General features: G+C 39.9%; 1 protein-coding gene across 2 annotated transcripts in view; it reads left to right on the top strand.

The window, feature by feature from the left end:
- Positions 1 to 13,817: 13,817 nt before the first annotated feature.
- col5a1 (procollagen, type V, alpha 1) overlaps positions 13,818 to 22,240 on the top strand; it is a 73,588-nt gene continuing 65,165 nt past the window's right edge. For both annotated transcript variants that reach the window (XM_056404097.1, XM_056404096.1), the window contains exon 1: positions 13,818 to 14,229. In XM_056404097.1, coding sequence (XP_056260072.1) covers positions 14,130 to 14,229 — 100 coding nt within the window. In that variant the 5' untranslated portion in view covers positions 13,818 to 14,129. The remainder of the gene's footprint in view (positions 14,230 to 22,240) is intronic.

Genomic DNA, 22,240 nt, shown 5'->3' with positions numbered 1-22,240 from the left:
CAAGACCAGTGAGCACTCTGGCATGGGCCGCAATGTTAAGATTTTCCACAGGAGTGCTGCCAAACCTCAATGAGATGTTGGTGATGAATCACGTTCGATGGAAAGTGTATTAAACAGGACTGAGCAGGGAGATTACCAGTAAAATTATGAGCGATGGAAGAGTCGCGTGCACGTGTGTGTTGTATACGTGTGTGTGTGTGTGCTTGTGCTACGATTCACAGAGGAGCAGGGACGCTTGTATAAACACGCGTTATCCCAAAAAATCCATTACTCCTTCAATGTAAAGCCTTGAAGTAAAGCAGCGGGAGAGGATGATTGGAGGATTTAAATCAAGTCTGTGTAGTTCAGGTCGTCCTTCCTGCATGCAGCTTCACCTGGCTGTTAATTCTTCTTCTTGATACGCTCATCCATGCATACAATAAACATGGGATTTTCTTTGCCAGCAGACAGAAGGGCTGAGGTGAGAAGGATTCAACCCTTAGGCTTAAAACACTGCAGGGAAATAGTTTGAATGTCTGAGACGGGTGGAATTCAGAAAGGCTCTTTAACTGCAGCAGGATATAACCGTATTACATAGGGTGGGACTTTTTTTTTTGTGTGTGTGGTGTGAATGTGAACATCTGTTGAGCAGATCTGGGGCGGGATTAAGATGAGAGGGAGCCAAGGGTCCATCAGACTCTGATATCTGTGACCTTTATACCTTTTGGGATGATTTGTGTCTAAAGTTGAATCTTGCAAGAGAAGAAGAAAGTCTCACAGACTGGAGTCAGCGTATCTTATAACAAGAAAGACGAGAAAGAGACAAAATGTCTCTCACTGTCTCTTTTTTTGTAAAGTGGCAATTGAATTGTATCGTCAGAGTCTGAATCCAAACCCTCAGATTGGCCCTCTTAGTCAGAGATGTAACTGAGCCAATGGCATCATGACCAGTTAAGGGAAAAAAGATGACCACAGGCTGCTTGAGTCAGCACATCTCACTGTTTCCAGCATTTCCTGAATAACTCACGATGCTTTATACATGGAAGGTCTCATGAAGCTCTGAGTAAAAGGTTAAACCCGAAGAAAGGCTTGGAATGACAAACAAGACTAAGAGTCTACAGCCATGCTAGTGGCTCTGTGAGGCTGCACTTAGCATTTAGCTCAAATCACCACTGTGTCTTACACCAGGAAGCTAACATGTGACAATGCTAATTCTCTGGAGACCATGAATGACTGAACTAAAGTTCACAGCAATCCATCCAACAACTGCCAAGGCATTTTAATGAAAACCAACAATGCCAACCTGCTGGTGGTGGTGAAAAGTCATGGGATCATAAAAAACAGTAGCATTCATCCTCTTGTGACCATGCACAAGTACCAATTTAGATGTATTGGCATAAATAAGAATTACAAGATGTTTGAACAGAGAAATATTAATTTAAAGTAACAAAACCAAGCCAGTTTCTTGTGACTGAATTCTGATAACTTACAAACCCATACCTGTGATTTGTTACAAAAAGAAAATGTAACAAATGATTTACTAGTTTATCTCCCATCATGCACTTGTTGTGGGTTAAAATTTCCCAAAACATGTGTCACAGATGAGTCACATGCTTCTTTCTGATAAAAATGAAAATAATCCAAACCCTGATAAGGGTCCGTTTCAACCGCTCCACATGCTCTTTCTTTTGTAGCTGCAGCCACAAAAGATAACTAGACAATGTGTCATTGCTGCTTGAATGTCTGCACAAGGTTTCATGGTAATGCAACTGATAACTTAAGATATTTTGAAAAGTTTTCACCAGGCTGATTTTACTGGAGGGTTTTTTTCTTTTTTTTTATTCTAATTTTGCTTTGATGAGGGATTGTAACTGCTCTATCATCTGGCAGCTCATTGGGGAAGAAGATCACTCAGAACATCCAAAATATCATCAAAGCTACAAAAAACCAACAGAAAATGAGGAACGATAAAGAATATTTGATCCAGATTTCAGGACGTCCCCCTTCTTACCCCCAGTGACATCACAAGCGCTTCAGTCCCACCACTTCAGGCATGTAGTGCGGGCATTTTGCTCTGAACAGAGCCACACCCACCCAGACACCAGCCGGCCCATGCTCTATCTCCACTGTTAAAACTCCACTTCTATCGGGGAGTCGCTGATTAGCATATCCTGCTGGCTGTTAATTATTATAGCCTGTATGTGATGTTTAGTTTATGACATCAGTTCTCCAAAGATTACAAAAAAAAAGAAAAGAAAAAGAAAAACAGAGTGTGGGACAGAGAACAGCAGGACTAGTGTGAGCCAAGAGCAGGGGCTGCATGCCACATGTGTGTCCAGGGTAGTGAGTGGTTGGTTGCCTGCAGATTCGAGTGTACAGTCAGCTCAGGGGCAAGGAGGAGTCCAAGCTGTTTCTCAGCTGCAGACAGAGTCATCAGGGTCATTTATATACAAGTGATGCGAAAGTAATACTCACCTCCAGAGTAACTGGTTACAGGTGTTTCACAGAACACATTACATCATTTCTATTGATTTGGTCTTTCAAGTAATGGGAACATTATTTTATATTGGTCATTGTTCATTTTTGTGTCATGCACATAGGATACAATACAAGTGTCCATTCCACATGTGCTTATAAAACACCAAACGTACCACAGCGGTGGTGCAACTTTTCAGCCAAGGACATAACTACTTACATAAAACATTACCCTGCAAACAAAGAACTTTCTCTTCTCTCCCACACTCCATAAATGTGTTCAGACACAAAGACTCCCTTCCTAAAATATGAGTCAGCAGATATAAAGGCATCTCACAAAGAAAGTTGGGTCTTAAAGGCCATAACATAAACTACATAAACAACATAAAATGGACCTTGTGTCTCAGTCTCATATAAACATATGTGCAGATAGAGATTTCTGACTCTTAAATTCTGCTTCACAGTATTGGTAATAACCAATGATGGCTGGGTTGTTTTCCTTTTTTAAGAGAGAGGAAATTCAGGCCTTCCCTAATGAAACGGCACACTCATAGAAACTGTTTATTGATCTAATAACTTTTATGGGCAAGAATTTGATTAAAATTTCACATCTGTAGAGCAAATGTTGTTCAACCAATTATAATTCTTTAAAGATTAGTCAACATACAGTACATAATCAGAACCGCATTTGTGTATTAGTGTGAAACCATAAAAAGTTGTGATGAGAATAATTTTAAACTAAGTTTCAAAACAATTAAACAAGAAAATTCTAGACAAAATTTCTGAACCAGAAAATTTCTGAAATGAAAAAACGATGAGCTTTCACCATGGTTGCAGAAAACTAAGAACTTTTTTGAGATAAGTAATAAACGACTTTTCAAGGATCTGCTTGTAATTGGTGCTTCCAAGTTCCCAGTTTTCGAGTTGGCTGCAAATTTTTTATTCAAACAATGAAAAAAAAATCACTGTAATTTGGAATAAGTTCATTGTTGCTCTAACAAATCTCAGAGTCCTGGAACACACCACACGGGATCGATTTTAAAACATTCCCAGCTTTACCACAAATGATGATGAAACACTTAGAGAAATAATAAGTTTAATAAGTCCCTGCAATAATTTGAACTTTGTAGGAAAATAGATGGAAATCAACCAATCAGATAGGAAACTAATCTAGAAAGTTTTATGATATATGCTTTGGAAAATGATCAAACAAAATAAAATGGATGATTTTTGGGGGGAAAAACACGTAAAAGCACCTGTAAACAATTAAGAATTTAGCCGTGAGGTAACATTTCACCCTGCTGATTTTAGTCTGTAAAACTTCATAATCTAAGTTTTATCCCCTGCAAATTCTCTCCGCGGGGATTACACTTCAGACCTGAGGGAGAGGTATTCCTCCAGAGTGCAAACATCCAGGCCAAGGGACCACTGCCAACGGGGGATTTGCACTCAACTGATAACTGGCAGCTGGTGAGTTCATGACAATGTGTCAAGTGTGCAAGTGTGTATGTGTGGAGTGGAAATGTGTACGTGTTTTGTGTTCATTAAGAGAGTGCGAGACTGCGCGGGTGAGTTTGTGCCTCTCCACGCTGTTATTGTCCAGTCTGATGTATCAGTCTCCTGCGAGCAGCTGCTGAAGACTTTCACATGTGCACAAGTATTATGTACTCATGATAATATTTACATGAGCTCACTCCCAACTATGGGCCAATGGAAACTCTCTCTGTCTTGTGCACTCATATCATCATCCTCAAAACAAACCACCAAAGAGAAGGAGGGTGTTCTGTGTGAGTTTATTTTTGTCTGTAGGTGTCTTTGTACACCTACAGTGGATAATCACCCGTCAAATCTGTCTGTCTGCATGGAAACAGAGTAAACACACATTTAACTGAATTCCTGCACTGATACTGTTTTCCTCCTCCTTTTATTTGTCTTACAAACTAAGTATTTTGAAATACAATAAATACTGTCGAATTATATAGTAACATAAAGAAGAAGATTACAATTTTAAGACATAAATCGGTGAAATTGTGCTTTGCTTTCTTTAGTGGCAAGGGGGTGAAGTTTGTCATGCTTGACTTTGTGTGGCATATACGCCTGAAGAAATAAGTCACGGGGATTGGCAGGCCAAAATGTCAAGTTCCTGGTTTTGATATTTTTTGTTTGAAAAGTGGAAAACCTCCAGCAGCAGTAGCAGAACTGGAAAGTGGAACAACAACAACAACATAGATGACGCCACCTGCTTCCACAGGTTAGCAGGCTAGGTCTTTGATAGTTAGCTTACTAGCTAACATCATTAGCTGACAAATAATGACAGGCCCAAACCATTTAATGTTATCATGAACAATTCCTTTGAAAAAGTTCTAACCCCAGGGCCCATTTTACTGTAAAGCGGCCTTGCTGGCTTGTGATTGACAGGAGACGGATTCTAACATAAGCACTGGCTACACAGTTTATGTGGAAACTTTATTTTGAAGTGGAACCAGAAAGCAGATGTAAGATACACAATCCTGTCTCACTTCAGTTCACCGTTATTGCATATTATGCCAACTTAATGTTATAATATGCTAAAAGGTCCACTGCAGTGTAATATGTTTGCCTCCATTCACAAACAATACATATAATTGCCTGGAGGACGGAAATATGCGATAAATGCTGTATAATTTTGTGGACAATTAAAACTTATTTCATGTTTCATTGTGGTTTGAAAACTGCTTTTTTTGCTGTTAGGTTTTGCTTGACTTGCTGGAACAGGCAGCCAAATCTCCGGCCGCAGCGCTGCTTGACTCATGGTTGAGTATACATGGTCCAAATGAAGACTGTGTAGATTTTACCATGACGTGATGGTAATGGCGGCAGTGCACCTCATGTTTTGGGATGTTGGGAAAAGTTTGAAGGTCTACAGCATTAGCAAAAATTCAAATAGGTTTTATTTATTATATCAGTCGGTGTTGCCAAGTTGTCCTTTTCATTTACCAAACATCTCAAATCACTGTGGTATTGTACTTCCAAAGGGCGTAGATCATGAAACTGTGTGGGTTGCCTACACAATGGCTGGCAGCTTGTCTGAGCAGCAGCAGGCCTCATAAAAGATGACCCTGACCCTAAGCTGTCTATTTTGAATGCCATCCGCATCCTGCGAGCAGAGAATGTGGAAGGTTTGTAGGGAGCAAATGAACTAATGATATATTGGAATGCCATGTTATGTAAAGCATCACAAATTACAAGCAGCATTTTGTAATCGACACGTGCGTTTATAGGGAGCCAGTGGAGAGAGGCCGTGCCACAGGTTACCAGTTCATATTCTTTGTAATATATAAATACATTAAATATGTCGTCACTGCTTCAAGTCAATTTCAAAGACAGGTGTGAAGAAATTAGACAAAATCCGCTTCAGCTTTGGGTATAAGAGGTACATGTCTGTACTAAACTGCACAGCAATCCAACCAATAGATGTTGTCGGGACCTTCATTCTTAAATACATCGACACTAGAGATCGTGGCAAAGAGCTGGAGAGCTGATGACCAAGAATGCCTTCATCGCAATCCATCCAACACTTGTTGAGATATTTCAGTTTGGTAAAAAGTGGTGAACCCACCAACTGACTGACATTTCCATCAATAGGGCTACAAATGTAATCAAGCAGGAACATGTGGGTTGAGAAAGGCCAGAAACTGAAGGGGAACCTGAGGGAAAGTAATGAGGTCTGATTCAGACCACTCATTCATCATTCTGATAGCAAGTCAATTGTTACTTTGATTTTGATGTGTTGTGTTTCAGTGCAGTTTTTGAGCTCTGATGCAAGATTACAGGAGGTCGCACACATTAAAAATGCTGTAGGTGAGCTGCCAAGCCTCAGCCTTTCTGAGTGGAATAGAATGGAAAATGGTCTGAAAAAGAGAGTGAAATATAAACTAGTCTACATTTTTTAGATTCTCTTGGGTTGTCTTTGGCCTTAACAGAAATATGCTTATTTCCACTTTAAATGCAGACTCACATTTTCAGTTTCATAAACAGCTTTGAGAATTCCTGTCTGTCATGCGCTTGACTCAAGCTTAAGACCATTGAATCAACCAGGTACATATAGATTTCAATTATTTTTCATCATCTTTAAATGCTTCATGATAAATATTCTGCAAACATTTGGAGCAACAGTGATGTAAGCATCTTCATCATGGATGGATTACCTAATGGGCTTACTGGGGCCCTGGGCCAGAGCCTCTGTATGAAGTGACTGTCAATATTTCTCATCTGAAATTCAAGAACACTCAATTCAAAGACACAAAACGACCACAAGGAGATGCAAAACAATCCCAAAGAGACACAAAGCAACTACAGAAAGAGACCAAAGAAATCCCCCCGTAGAAACAGAATTACCACAAAGAAACAAAAGTTGACCACAGTGAGATACAAAATGACTACAGGGATACAAAACCACCACATAGAGACACAACACGTTCACAAGGAGACATAAAACGCCCACAGAATGTCCAAACGACCACAAAGACAGAAAGACAACCACAAAGAGACTCAAAACAACCAAAACAACCACACAAAGACTCAAAACAACCACACAAAGACTCAAACAACCAAAACAACCACACAAAGACTCAAAACAACCATACAAAGACTCAAAACAACCAAAACAACCACACAAAGACTCAAAACAACCATACAAAGACTCAAAACAACCAAAACAACCACACAAAGACTCAAAACAACCAAAACAACCCCACAAAGACTTAAAACATTGAGAAAGTGACTCAAAATTCCCACAGAGAGACGCAAAACCACCTTAAAGAGACACAAAATGACTCCAAATTATGTGACCATGTGTCTTTGATTTTGCGGTCCTATGTAGGAGGGGTGGGGGGTCTTTTACCTGTCTGTACCCTGGAACCCCTTTTCTCATAATCCACCCATGCTGAAAACAGCAAAATCACTGTTCCAATTTAAAGGAATGTAGTTTGTTTTTACATAAATATCATGTTGTGTCTGTAATAAAGAAGAACTGCAGTTCAAACCTCAAGAAATGTCTCATTACATGGACACAGAGGAGTAACTTGTTTGCACAGTGTCTCAGACCTTTGCAAAGCCGCCTTCAGCTGTGCGAGAGGAACGAAACGAACAGGTCTTGTTAAAACACATGGGTATGAAAGGCCTTCCATAATTACAGTTACCACTACAAACAGCCGACAGGGCGGAGCTGGGCTCGCAGGGGTGGGGAAGGAGACATGGTTAGTTAATTCCTTAGACGGCAGGCGACAACTTTGGCACTTTTATTCTTGCTGTTTTGGTCGAGAGATTTAATTTAAGGGAGTGTTAGTTCCCTTTACTGGATTACTGAGTATAACTCTAAATCTGAACAGGCAACATGTAAAACAGCAGTTTACAAAAGGACAAAAGCTTTGCCTTACAAATGCACTGCAGTGGATGGTTTATACTGATGAATCTGGAGAGTTTTATTTGAGATGTTCCTCGTCACATTATTATGACAAGCATAATTTAATCAGTCAATACATTCATGATGGTGGGGAACATTCAACTAATAACCATGTACTCTACATCAAAGTAAGTGTCATTTGTTCAAATGTTAGAGGAAGAAAACAAGCACATGCTCGCTCTTTTTTCTCATCATCTTCTTCAATGTTTTGGCAACTTTACCTCTGATGTTCATCAGTCCTCATGCGCTCCATGTGTCAGAGCTTAAGGCTTTATCCTCGTCGTTAAACAATTTTAGACTTTTCTTTTTACTGCAAAAATAAACATTTGAGAAAAACCTGATGGAGCCCATTTGATACTTAATATGCAGAGTGGAGGATATTATAAAACTATTGGCTATTATGGAAACTGTATTATCATGTATAATTATATGACATTTTCTTCACTTAGTTTATGATGTATAACCTGTAGGATCTTTACCTGTCTTGCAGTGGAGAAAATGTTATTTCCTGTTGTTAGTTCACATCAAATATTCATTTCTATTTCACTCACTGACTCATCAGCATAAAATATGTACAGAGGGTAACATAAAGAACTGTGGCTGTCAATGGTATTTTTCTAAAACTAAAATGACCCTCTTTAAGAAGACTTTGCAAATGAGACATTCAAATGAGCCACAATTTTAAAGAAGCATACTATGCAATAGGCAGAGGCTTAGCATTGAGAAATAACTGGCTGATGATAGCATCAGAGGGTTCTCAGAAGCTAAGACTTTCGAAGAGCAGATGTTCTGCATTTTTTAATAGCACAAGTTGGATCAAGCTCGGTAATGTTAAAACAGGAAGACGGTTGCAGCCCTACTGAACTCAAGCCTCATGGATCTGCCACATGGGTTGCAAACTTAACCCGTTGTTGCTCTCTAACTAAAGCACGCTGTAGCCTCTGGAACCAGCACTGATGATAAGGCACTCTGATCCGTCCTGTTTAACACTCTTTGGCAGATCTCTGCAGGTCATTCAAGGCCATACATGCATCTTCTTATTGTCATGTTTAATTTAGTTAATGCCTATTGATTGATTCCTATCTGGGATTAACATTTTTGGCCTGCTTCTCGATACAGGTGGGCTTTCAAATCTTTTCCAATACAATATGTCAAAGAAGAGATGAGCTGTAGCTGGAAGCATGTGCAGAGACTGACTCATTAAACACCAGTGTGTTTTTCTTCTCTGATGACAGGCACAGTGTTGTCATAATCCCAAGTATACTGTATGTACTCTTAAGATTTTTCTTCCTCTCCAGACTTAACAGTCAAGTCCCTTTATGCTGCAAAAATTTCCCCACAGTGTGCTTGGGGAGGTTTGCCATGATACAATCTGGGAATGGATGGCGTCACACATTGTGGAATGGAAAATATGGTGTTGTGCCATACAGTGCATTTGTGCCAAATAGGCCTCAACAATACATAACAGCACCAATGTGCATCTGGTAGAGACAGCATTAGGCCCATTTTTCTATCAGAGGTTCTATTGCTTTTGTCATGATAACAAACATTCATATTTAATCAAAATTTGTTAACGTTTTTACAGCAGCTTGTGCTGCAGAGCCATGATAATCTAATAAAAATGCAATGCTACAAACTGAAAAAACATCTGCCATTTGACCAGGAGACATTCTGCATTTGTCAGATGCCTGTCTAAATGAATAACCCTTTGATTGTGATTTGAAAATATAAAACTGGTGTCTGGCTCGCTCTTGTCTTTTTTTTTTAAGAGAAAGTCAGCTCTTGGGTGTCCCTGCTTGTGCACTTGTCTCCTTTGTAGGCTATCTCAGGACTTGCATCTGTGCCAGAAAGCACACGAAACACACACACACACACACACACACACACACATACACACAGATAAATTGTATTTGCAGTATACTTACTCCCTGATTCTTGCTGTACAGTACAACATCCTACATTGCGTAAAGGTCTAATCTGTGTTTGGAGCCGCCAGGAGCTGCAGTGCCAGGATCCACAGTTTATCTGGTCTTTTGGTGTGGTGTATTTGAATTTCCCTTTTCTGGCTCTCAAAGACACTATCATTAAAGTGAAACCACAAAATCAACTCCTTTCTCTAATTCCTCTCCATCACAACATTGGAGGGTGATGTTTTGACATGTGGGTCTATGAAAAATTATTGGGTGTTTGGGAAATGATTGAGAGATCTAAATTGCAGGTTTAAATATGTGTAATTCAGCTTGAGCAAAGTTTACAAGTTCCTGACAAATGAAATGCATTTGTTTACAGGGAACCTAAAGAGGAAGAAGACATACTCCTGTCTGTGTATTCTTAGCTTTACAGTCTGGCCCACAAAAATGTCCTCCATGAACTTTAAGATGTTACCGTCAGATTTAAACCTTGTCTATATGTAAAAATACAAAGAAATATTTTTTTAAAAAGCAGGTAAAAACAAAAAAAACAGTTATTAGTGTAAAATTTATGTATTTTGTCGGTGCTTTTATTGTTATTTGTCTTACTTCTTTCTGGTTTTATAATCGCGCTCTGAGTTTCAGAACTACAGCACCCATACTTTTAGTGCTTTGGCGCGTGTAAACAGGAAGTAGCTGTAGGCTACTGTTGGCTAGCCCTATTGCCTTGAGCATGTATTTGTTTACATTTTGTCTGGTTGGCAACATTGTAATCATGCCGAATCAGCTATTAGCAGGTCCTTTTTCAGCATACTAATGTATGTACAGACAAGTATCTCTGGGGTATTTTGATATGAATTATTATTTGATAAAACGTGATAATTCTCTGTGAAGTTGCGGAGTTTGTGGATCGTGTTTTTCCCTCTGATTTTCGTCGATTTATGGACGTTTGTTTGCGGTGGACATCGAAGAGCACGGCGTCCTCGGTAAGTGTAAGTTACACCAAATCTGAAGGCGTGTGTGTCATGTCTGTGTGTTCCGATTTGACTGAGTTATGACTGAGGAGTATGAACTGGGCGCAGGCATCCATCACTGACTGATTTAGGTCCTGGCTGGCTCTCAGATCGAGCGCGACACCCGGTGAAAGTTGATGTGGAAAGTAGGACAAAGAGGTGGGGGCTGAAGAAACGACTCTGAACAGAAACACTTCTCTGTTTCAGACTATAAAGCCTACTTTTTTTTTTGTCTGTAGTGAAAGATTATTCTGTCTGAAAGTCCTCAAATTAAGCATAACTGCCGGCTTCAGATAAATCACCATGTTTTTTGGGTAGAAGGCAGTTTAAGGGAGCAAGTGGAGGCCTTGTACAGGAGTAGTTTGAGAGATTTGAGATTAGTGTGGTGTAGGTATAAAACCACCTTAAATACAGGGCTCAGGCCATAATTTGACCCATACATCTGACCATATAACCATTATATGGCTAAGTGGTCAGTTTAGAGTGGATGGTTTATTCTTGATGTAAATATCTTCTCCTCCTTTGAGAACAACCTTAGTGTGTACTTTTCTTTTTACTAAATGCCTCAGTTTGTCAGTGAAGGCAGCCGCCGTCTGAAGGATACTTCAGGGCCTTTCGAAATGTGGGTTATGTAAAAGTTGGTCTTCTTCTGCATGTTAAACAGACGAGCTTTATATCTACCAAAGCTTATAAACAGTTTTTACCAACTAAACACCAGGACATTAAAGCAGCACCTCTTGACGATTGTAATAAAACTTGTACATGTTAAAGATGGTCTAACTTTGCAGTAACCACTTAGCATCTATCTTTCACACACAGATTGTCAGATGTGGCCACAGCCTACATGTTGTTTGCTTACTGCGTTTAAAGCCAACTTTTACTGGGCAGTTAATGGACGTCTGCCCCCCACCGGAGCAGCCATGTGACAGATTATAAAAGACAGCTGCCATTTTTGACTGTTCTTGAGACGATGACGGCAAGAGCTGGTGTCTGAATTGATAAAAGTTTTTCTTAATTATTTAAGTATTCTACTTTAATGTGGGTTTCTGTGATTAGATCACATTTGAGCTGCTTTCTCGCAGTTGTGACAGTTCTCTGACATTTAATATTTTACTTAATCACAGCCTCCGAGAAAGGTTTGCTTAAATGTCAGTTGGTTGATTGATATGTTATTAAAATCTTCCTTTAAATTTTGTGTTACTATATATTAAAAGGGGGAGTACAGTAAAGTAAGTATATATACAATCTTACAGTAGCAAATTGTATAGGCAAATGGGCTCAAAATGTTTTATGTCTCTTTGTAACAAAATAGAAATGTAACTGTTTAGCGAAAGCAGAAGCAGAAATGGCAGTTACAGTTTGTTTTGGATTCAAGATGGAAAAAAAAATAACCAATACATCATGTAACACCTGATTATTTAATAATAAATGTTCTTTTCCTTTAGAGTTTGGTGTTGTTACTCTCTTAAATTGGGCCTGTCTGTGAAATGAAAAAAAGCTGGACCATCTTGCCAGAGGTTGATTATCACCTGTGGACTCATCTTCTTTTTAATTGCTGGTGCACCTTAGTCCTTTTTCTTATCATTTATATGATTGTGGTGGCTGAGGTTCTGGATCTTAAATAGACTGATAACTACAGATGGTAAAACTGGCTAATGGTTCGTAAAGGGAATTCACACATTTTGGTGTCTGTACCTCGTCACTTCCAAGTTCCCATCAGTGCACAGCAAACCTTCGTAGTCCATGGAGTTTAAGCAAAAAAATAAAAAATAAACCTAGAGTTAGATTTTTTTTTCAAAGTCCACAAATTAAATTTCCTGCTCAGCTTAATAACATTTTGCCCAGAGACGCAGAAACCATAGTCATGTGCTGCAGTAAACTCCAATCCTATGTTTTTTTTTTTTTTTAACTGTCAGCTGATCTATGGTAACATAATTTTATTTAGGAATATGCACCATGGTCCTATATTGAGCACAACTAAACTAGATTATGACGCAGGTCTTCTTTATAACAGACTCTATGGCCAAAGGTTCGGCAGCAACACAACTAATGAATTCCATGACTGCATTTCATTTTAATGGAAAAATGAAGAAGCACAGAACAATAAAACGTTATTGTTCATAATTTTTTATACTTTAAATCATAAATTCAACGTGGAACTGAATGGTTAAACTTTTTAAGAGATACCAGAGCATTTGTTGGGCAAGTCAATTTTTATTTATACAGCACAAAATCACAAGTGCTTTATGATGTGTACGGCATATAACACCCTCTATCCTTAGATCCTTATTTGATTAAATACAACCACTGAAAACAATATCATCTAATATGCCCCCAGGTTAGATAACATGCAGGACACTGTTAGTATCAGCCTTTGTTTATGTTTTATAAACTCATCATTTGGTTAAGCTCTGTCAGTTGACATGAAATAAACCTAGGGGTCCTTTTGTGGGTCTAATGGGGGGGGGGGGGGGGGGGGGGGGCAGTCACCAACTTTGGTTATTAACTTAAACCAACAACAACCAGGCTGACTCTGTATCAAAATAAGCAACTTATAACGTTTCAGGACAGATCGTCAAGACAATGTTTAATAGGACACTGGCTCAAACCTAATATGTAAAAGTATGTGGGACGGCGCTTCCAGCTTGTACAGCGAATGAAAACTATGCATGTCTTCATGGTTTGACTCAGATGCAGTTCGCTTTTCCCGCTCTGACTCTCCTCTGGAGATAGCGGACTCCATGTAAAATAATTCAGAGCGTGCAGAGAAGTGTAGGCGTGAAACTTTCTCTCAACTTTTCCTCCCTCCCCCGGCCCAATAACAGGGCTGGCTCTGATATATGGCCTCCTCTGATTTGCCTGAACCTCTTGTCCGCGGAGTGAGTGACAGCCTGGGGGGGAAGACTTTTTTTTCGTGTGTGTGTGTGTGTGTGTGTGTGTGTGTGTGTGTGTGTGTGTGTGTGTGTGTGTTGCCCCGTTGGACTTGAAGGGGCTGTATGTGACGACTGAAGGAGGGGGCAACACTTCTGATCGGAGGAGCAGCGGCGCAGGACAGTTCAGAAGAGCAGAGAGGAGAGGAGCAGTGCGGGAGAGACGGTGCCCATCCGTCAACTATAGCTGGAGGAACCCACACTAACAAACCCTTATGGCTGCTTGAGAAATAACGATACACCCCCCCTCCCCCTTTTTCTCTCTTTCTCTGGGACTTTTGGCTTTTAGTATTGTCCTGACCAAGAAGTTGTTGCAAGTCTAATTAGTTGCTCCAAGTTGAAAAGTGAATCCACTTGCCGTGGACGTCTTCTGGCGGTCATGGATACCCATATAAGATGGAAAGTTAAACGGAGGATAAGGGACGCCCAAATCACTTTAGCGGTGATTCTGCTTTTTGTCACATCGCATGCAAGTTCAGGTAAGAAGCAGCTGTGAGATTTGTGGACACAGTTTTGGAGTTTTTCCTCTTTGGTTATAGGGGATCACTGTGATGTCCGCCCCTCCTCCTCCTCCTTCTCCTCAACTCATCTTTGTGCAGTTTTTTGGTGCTGTAATGTATTCAGCTTGGTCTTTTCCCCCCGAAACTATGGGACTTGTGTTAGTATCAAAAGACTGCATGTTTTTCAGAGAAAGTTTTTTTTTTTTTTTTCTTCCATTAGAGAAAGGCTGATATGGAATTGGCCACTTATTCTGTCTGGATATGGAGGAACTGGTTCTGCAGTGAAGTTGAGCAAAAGGTTTCTAACTGCAGAAGCCTCCAACAGCTGATAAATACAGATCCAGGCTTGAATATATTAACTTAGATGCTTAAAGTTAATCGGCATAAGAAGTGAAAGAATATCCAGTTTGCCCCTGGATGACAAATGTAATGTATTTTTCAGAGATGATGTCTAATTTTGTGTTGCATTTTGCAGACTTATTACTCTATTCTAATAGTAACTTTGCTGTGGTGCAGCTCAAGAAAGTTTAGAGGCTTTTCCAATCTCTTTTTTTTTCTTTCTTTCTTCCTTTCTTTTTTTTTTTTAACTGATGAGAGGGATGAGCACAATTTTCATAATAGGGAGGGGCTGCAACTTGTCTGAAGTGGCAGGGTGGAGCTGCCTCAAGGACTCCTACATCAGGATCAGGACACAGTTTCTGAAGCAGTGGGCCCAATGCAAAAACTCAAACAACTATATACCACTAATGATTCTCCTCATGCTTCTAACTAAGACGTATATAACCCAGTCTGAAAATATGAAAGTGTGGCTTTTGTAACTTAAAATGCAAGTTAAAATCTAGTCCATATCATAATCAAACACTCCTGTGTGGGGCTGTTGTGTCCCATAGGTGCTCAGAGGTCATGCAGTGCCGTGGCAGTGGGGATGGGGTCTGGCCTGCATTTATTATTAGCACCTTAAGACTGCCTGGCATGATTGGTGGTCTGCCGTCTGCTGTGAGGCTCTGACACGGGACTTGGAGGTGAACAGGTGGCTTCTTCTGTCTGCTGAGGACCGTTTGAAAGTGTCCCAAGATTGTGCTGATGGTGTGAATGTGACGTGGTTGCCTGCAGCTAGATGCTGAATTTCAAACTCATCCAACTGCAAAAAAAAAAAAAGAAAAAAAGAAAAATTCTGATTAAAGAAAAACAAATGCAGTTAAAATGATCTTACAGGCTGATATGGATCATACTGTTCAACATATGAAGGAATCACTGCAGCTGGTTTATTTTCATGTTGCCTACAAACAATGGTTGTTAACTGAACACAACTTAGGTCACTGTATAATGGTTGGATCCATATCTGGGTCATTTTTGATGACAGAGGAGGAGTTGGAGTTAGGTGGGACGTTACAGAGCATGGGCCTGAAATGGTTTTGATGCTGCAGGCTGGATTTAATCAGCTCTTAAAACTGACACAGAGCAACCAGAGTCTTGTAAGTGATCCTCAAGAGGACCGGTATACTTCCTGAAACTTGACACTTGACACATGCTGAATGGGAAATACTTAATGATTGAGTGTTAGCAACATGCCGACTACATGACAAGCTTTATGTAAACTCATTATCTGGTTCTTCATGTTGCTCATTTGCATAGTATTGGATTAAATTAGTGTTTTTACAGTAATATTCACATTAATGTTGGATTATGGTAAAATGATTGCATTTTTATGGCATGTATCTGCCCCATCATTGTGCACAATTACAGACAATATGTCATCAGTAAAAGATTCATCTTGACCCAAACCAGATGACCTCTTAGCCTCAGGGAGGACCTGGATATGCATTCATCTGAGGGCTTGCTGCAGCCTGCCCAGACACATCCCCACCATTAGTGGTGATCTGAAACTCTACACACAGTATACTTGCATAAAAATGCAGGTATAACAGAAATATCTATAAGGGGGAAACTTTAAAATCAATACTGTAGTTGTTATTTATTTCATATTCATAAATATGGTAAGTAGAGGTAGATTTCCTAAAACTATGTGGGTTTAGAATACACTGAAATTAAAAACAGTGATTTGGCACCTATAACAACCCACAACTGATACAGCCAGTTTATAAAGTTAATATTTTAGAACCAATCTATTCATTTAATTATACTTTTTTTTGCATTATTGGGGTCCAATAACTAGATCCATAATGGATACGGTCCCTAATTCGTAAAATAACCAGATTTGCTAAACAGTCATTTAGCTAAATAGCATATAAGATATGTAAAATGTAATTATTCAAATTAGTTTTAGTCTGTAAAGTTGTTCATTGATATTTTTCACCACCTGCAAACGACAAAACAAGTTGAAAACGCAACACATTTGCCACAGTAACCTGGTAAAGTTGGTGTGGCTAACATGTAACGGAGCAACATTGGCGTTCAGTTGGAGTTGTGTTTCCATCAACCTAGTCAATGTAAGTTAAATGTTCACTCTCCTTTTAGCTCTGTTTTGGTCTCCGCTGACTCCAGAGGAAAATATCCCGATCTTTCTCTTGCTAAATGTCTTACTGTGCTAATGAGCTAGCTGCTAACTTTGGGCAGGTAGTGATCAGTTGGTCTCTCTGAGCTTTGTCACTGAAAAACGCTGCCCTCTACTGCCTGAAACAAGGTTGATGAAAACAGTGACGGTTAACAAAAGCAAAGTTGTGCTCAAATGCCAAGTACAGCTGAAGAAAACTGCAGACTGCGGTGATAATTCACTGTGGCTTTGTCATTATTTGTCAGTCTTTTCACATTACACAGTCATTTGTTCATATCAAAAATTGGTCAGTGCAGTTTTAAGGCTGTACCGGTGCACTGGCCCTCAACATGATTGGTTGGCCAGCAGTGAAATGTAGCTTAGCCTGTTAGCCTACAATGCTGTCACAGAATAGCATTTAATATTGTAAAAGGGTATTTTAGCCACTGATAAACCGAATATTAAAAAGAGAAAGGATTGATTGAGTTATGCCTCTAAGATTGCAGCATATTCTCAAAGTGTATTTTCTGCACACTACCAAACTGTCCCCAACCAAAAGTTCAAAGCAACCTGAGGTCACAGATGGAGGATCAGCACACTGAATGTAAGTCTAGCTTTATTAGAGGCAGTGAGTGAAGCTACAGTCCACAGTTCTTCAGGGAGGTCAACTTGCCCTGGCATTAATGAGGAAACCTCATTTTGAACATAATGTGAAAAGTGGTAATAACAGAAGGCCCATAAGACATGGAGGTTAAGAATGAGAAGAGGGGTCGGGGTTCAGAGGTGAAGGTCAGGACTTTCGTATTGCTGCCGTTGTCAGGTTTACAGTTTCATTGCCTGAAGAAAGGAATTCTTGCCGTCGAAGCTCCACCGCTCCTTGTGTCAGTAAATTCTCCTCTGACTCTTGGAGGTCAAAGAGAAAGATAACAAGAGTGTGGTCGTACATTTTCTCAGTGTTTCGTGCTTTTTACTTGGATTCATTGGCATTTTTGGCCTGACATGCAGAATTTGAATTCACTGATTTTCCAGACATTTTCCGGCGTCTGACTAAATAACATCCATTTAAATGTAATAGGACGCCTTGGCCTCCCAGGGTGGGACCGCAGTTGTTTTGTAGTTTTATGATCAGCAGGCTAAATCTGGCCTCTACTCCAAAAGGTTTCCTTTATGCCTTCGTTCCCCCAATCAATGAACTCTTTTCACACGTCTTAGAAAATCTGTTTTGACTCTTTTCACTTTGGTTTGTTATCATTAATTAACCAAAAGTTCTTTTGGATGGTGTTCGCCCGTAACAAACATTCACACCGGACCAGGACCTACTTCAGCAGAGGACTTAAGTCATCAAAAATACTGAAATAACATTCTTTGAATACCTTGTGCAAATGAAAACAAGGCTAGATTTTTGGCCAAAGTCACTGATGGTAATAGTATTGAAAAGACTGGCAGGGGATGCTAAGTAATCAGGAAATATGGTCATGATTCAAGAATTATGCTTCGTATTAGGAGCTGATATTTGTTTTAACCTTATGTACATTTTAAAGAGATAAACAGGAGAAGGCCTCGCTGTTTCTCTGCGCGCCCTCACATCTGGATTCGATAAGTTCCATTGTGCTGTCTGCTAAGCCCTCTAAAAAGCCAGAAAAAATGTCTTCCAGATGTTTTCTTCCCATTCTTGGTGGAACAGGGGACCATGAAAAAAAGAAAAAAAAAAAGTACTGTTGCATTTTTCTAAAGAAAATACACCATTCTGGGGCTGGTTCTTAGAGAAAATTCCTAATCGAATAACATCTGCAGCCTTATAGCTGAGTTTGTAAAAATAATAGCAGTGTGCCTTGCGTTTCAGCCAGGTTTGCACATACTCATCCAGGGTCATTAAAAGGTCCTTTTTTGTTCGAGTGAGCCAACTTTATGACAAGGTTAAAGGTCGCATACAGCTGGTCCACAGCTGTTTTTCATTTACAGTCTCTTTATATCTGGACAACTCTTTCTGAAGGAATTTATATGGCTGAGTCAATTTTGCCTTTTTGTCACTGTGTATAAATTCCCTCATGAGGCCAATTATAAAAGCTTATAGAAGTGATTGAATCCTTGGTAAACTTCCTGTGTGTTTTACTCGGGGATTTTACAGAATGCTAACAGCTGGTTGCCCTGAAGGTTGCTGTAGAAGTTTCACACCCTTTTAAATGACCGAATGAAAGGACAATGCTTATTATTATTATTATTAGTATTCATTTCGAAACAGTTGGTTTTGTTAAGATCTGTCAAAACCATATCAAACGAATGCAGCCTGTTCACAGTGAGAGGCTGACACAGATGTGCCTTTGTGGTACCACACATGGCAGCCATGAGGCTTTTAAAGTCAGGACACAATGCCGTCACTCACTCCCATTAGTGACCATCTCTCAGCCACACATGTTACAGTAATTTTTCATGTTTTTAATCACCTTTTGAAGTGGCAGTCCTGAGGTCACATCCAGCTCAGTCAGATAAGTGGCTTCTTGTGTGTGCCTATTGCCATGGCGCTGAGGAAGGAATCTGAGTTAGCTGGACTGTGGAGAGAAGCAGTGACCCTGCAATTGCATGTGCCACTTCAGCCTGTAAATGCGGGCTTTGTGGAAAGGACTCTGTAAATCAGCCCTAATGTCTGATAACAACATGGGAGATAAAGCAAAAATATGCAGGACATGTTTTTGACCCCGTGTCGGAGATCATTGGTGCAGCACCAATTGTGCATTATTTTGCCATATCCTGGACAGTATATCCTCTCTCCCTTTCCAGACCAATTAAGGGTCAAATAATTGTTTTGCGCTGCTCAATGGTTCTCTGTGCTCATGAAACAGTGTGCTTGATTTGAAGCCAGTTGCAGATGGTTTTCTCTAAAGGTGTTTTTTGCTCAAATTTAATAGCTGTTAGAGAGTCAAACAAAGATGGATCATTTCAGCTCCAAATTTACAACAGAAAAGGACGATGTGTTCTTTACTCCCTTACAGACTAAAAGGAACAAAATGGAGGCAGCTGTGTTTAAAATGTCAACACTTTTACATCAGTGATGTAAAAGTTGGATGTGCTACCTTAGGATGCATCACGGCGCCCACTCCTCCAGTTGATTTTTAACAGTATGCTTTGTATGTAGTGCGTGGCCGGGCCGAGTGAAAAGTTAAGTCTGGTCCAGGCTCAAAAGCCGAGTTTTTTCATTTGAGCTGGGAAACAGTGCTTTTCTCTGTAATGGGGCATTATAATCATTGAGCATGGAAAGCAATGTATGACTCATCCTTTCCAACCCCATTCCCCCTTCCCGAGCCGGAGCTTAGCCACAGCCTGGGCAGCAGAAACACTGAGTGTAAGCATTTTTTCCTGCTGGGGGAAATACAATGGTTTCTGGTCACTCCCACTGCAGTCAGATGTATTCTATTTTTACTTTATTAGGTGATGAAATTAGTAAGAGCTGGAATGGAAAAGGCGCCAATAAAACTATATTTTGTAATCAAGCCAACTTAATTCATTTGGTTTTGTTGCAACAAGCCAGAGTTCGACCACAAACACTAGTGTGTGTGCTGAAGCAAGCTAAAGGAAATATGTCAGACAAATAAAGAAACCACTCCGTGCCAGCACGAATGAGTGTTCGAGGAACCCTAGAAAAGGATGTTAATGTGGCACTTATTTGCAACAGTAAATTCACATTGTCTGCCAAGTCGCAAAATATTGGCACTAAACATAATCATTTTTTGTTTTCCCTATGATTATGTTTACACACAGCACTTGGTAAAGTTTAAGGGAAAGACTGTGGTTCTGGTTCAACATTCAAAAGAACCAAAAATAAATGTTGCCAGGAAAGAGAATCCAGGCAGTTATTAAGATTCCTCATGAGACATTATTGGCAAAACAATTTTTTTTTTTCATTTTACAAAAAACATTTCACTTAAACCGGGAGGGCGTGTAGCTGATTTTGATTTTGACTCAGGTATAAAGCAGCCAACTGCGGGTCCGGGAGTTCACCTGCACAGTAACGTCTGTTCACCCACAGGGTTGATGTTGCTCAAGTTTGACACTGGTTAAAGTGTCAGGAGGAGATGAACTGATGGTTGGCAGATTATTTGGCACTAACCTGAGATGGCAAGCTTCCCCTTCCCCAGGCTACAGTTGTACAGTGTTCGTGTTAACACTATCATAAGAACATAACCTTCCTTTTGTTTTGTTTTTTTTCACCTCACTGAAGCTGTGTGGTGATTTATTTTCTTTTACCTCTGTTCATCCTGTCTCTGATTTCCTCTCCTTTTAGACACTGTCAACATAAAAAGTGAAATGATGCTGCTTTTGATGCATCATGTTCATCTACTTCCTTTTTGTCTCAAGCTGTCAGTATCCATCCATCTTCTAATTTAAGCATTACTTCTAAAAGATCATATTTATCTACACTAGTTGCTGTATATTATTATCCACATTTTGATTATGTGGGCTGGGTGCATTTGTTCGTGGGCCATTAATGATGATGAAACTCTTCCTTTGTGAGAAAACATAAAAAATGATGATGTATCGATTCCCATCATTAGCTAAGAGGCAAAACACCTCAGTGTTGGAAGTATTTGACTTGTCAGTGCTGGATAGTCCATACCAATGGGAAAAGATTCATTATTGTACAGGATTTTTTATATTTATTAGATTCAGTTTCATTGTTTTGTGTCAGTGTGTTGGAGCTGGAATAATGGTTATCTGTGAGGCTGGGTGAGAGGAAATGGCTTTGTAATGTCGGCGCTGCAGGGCTCTCTTTTATCATAGATTTCTAGACAGAATGAGGAAAAGGCCTCAATGCAGGAAAAGATAAAATAGGCAGAGGGAAATAAAATTGCTAATGGAGGTTAGAAAATAAAAGCTGGTGCAGAAAAAGACAAAGCTACAAAGGATGGAAGAAGAGATGAAAAAAGGCAGAGATAACAGGCGATCACTCGTGCCTGAAAAGTGCCGCTCCTGTAGCTTCTTGGTGTAAAATGGGAATCTTGACTCAGTTTTTCCATCGTCGTCTGTGGCGGACGGTCAGACGGTGATTTATCTCCACCGCTGTGAGCTGCAGCATGGAGACAGTGAAGTAAACCATCTGGTATTCCCCCTGTTAAAGCCATAAGAGTACGGCTAAAGCGCTGATCCACAGAGTACACAAGAGAAGCTGTGGTCAGAAAAACTCTCTGTTCTTTGGATCGTCTTTCAGGTCTGAGTGCTTGTGTTCTTGTGCGAGTGAGAGAGACAGCACATCTCTGGGCAAAGGTGTGAATATGCAGGACTACATCTGCAGATTCTGGGTTGGATTTTTGTGAGTCTGACTTTCTCTCTTGACTGTCATTTTTCAATGTTTCCTGTCATTTTGCAATTATAGTCTGGGGCTAAGTATCTCATGATTAACATCAGAATGAGCTGATCATCACCAGGGAAATGGAGGACATTAAGGGTATAAACACAAAGATTTTGCTCCTCTCATTTCTTCCTCTCCCTCTTCCTTCCTGC

This window comes from Seriola aureovittata, chromosome 18 (assembly GCF_021018895.1).
Source record: "Seriola aureovittata isolate HTS-2021-v1 ecotype China chromosome 18, ASM2101889v1, whole genome shotgun sequence".
Taxonomy (NCBI): domain Eukaryota; kingdom Metazoa; phylum Chordata; class Actinopteri; order Carangiformes; family Carangidae; genus Seriola; species Seriola aureovittata.
The sequence above is the reverse complement of the archived record's forward strand: the minus strand, read 5'-3'. Positions and strand labels throughout refer to the sequence as shown.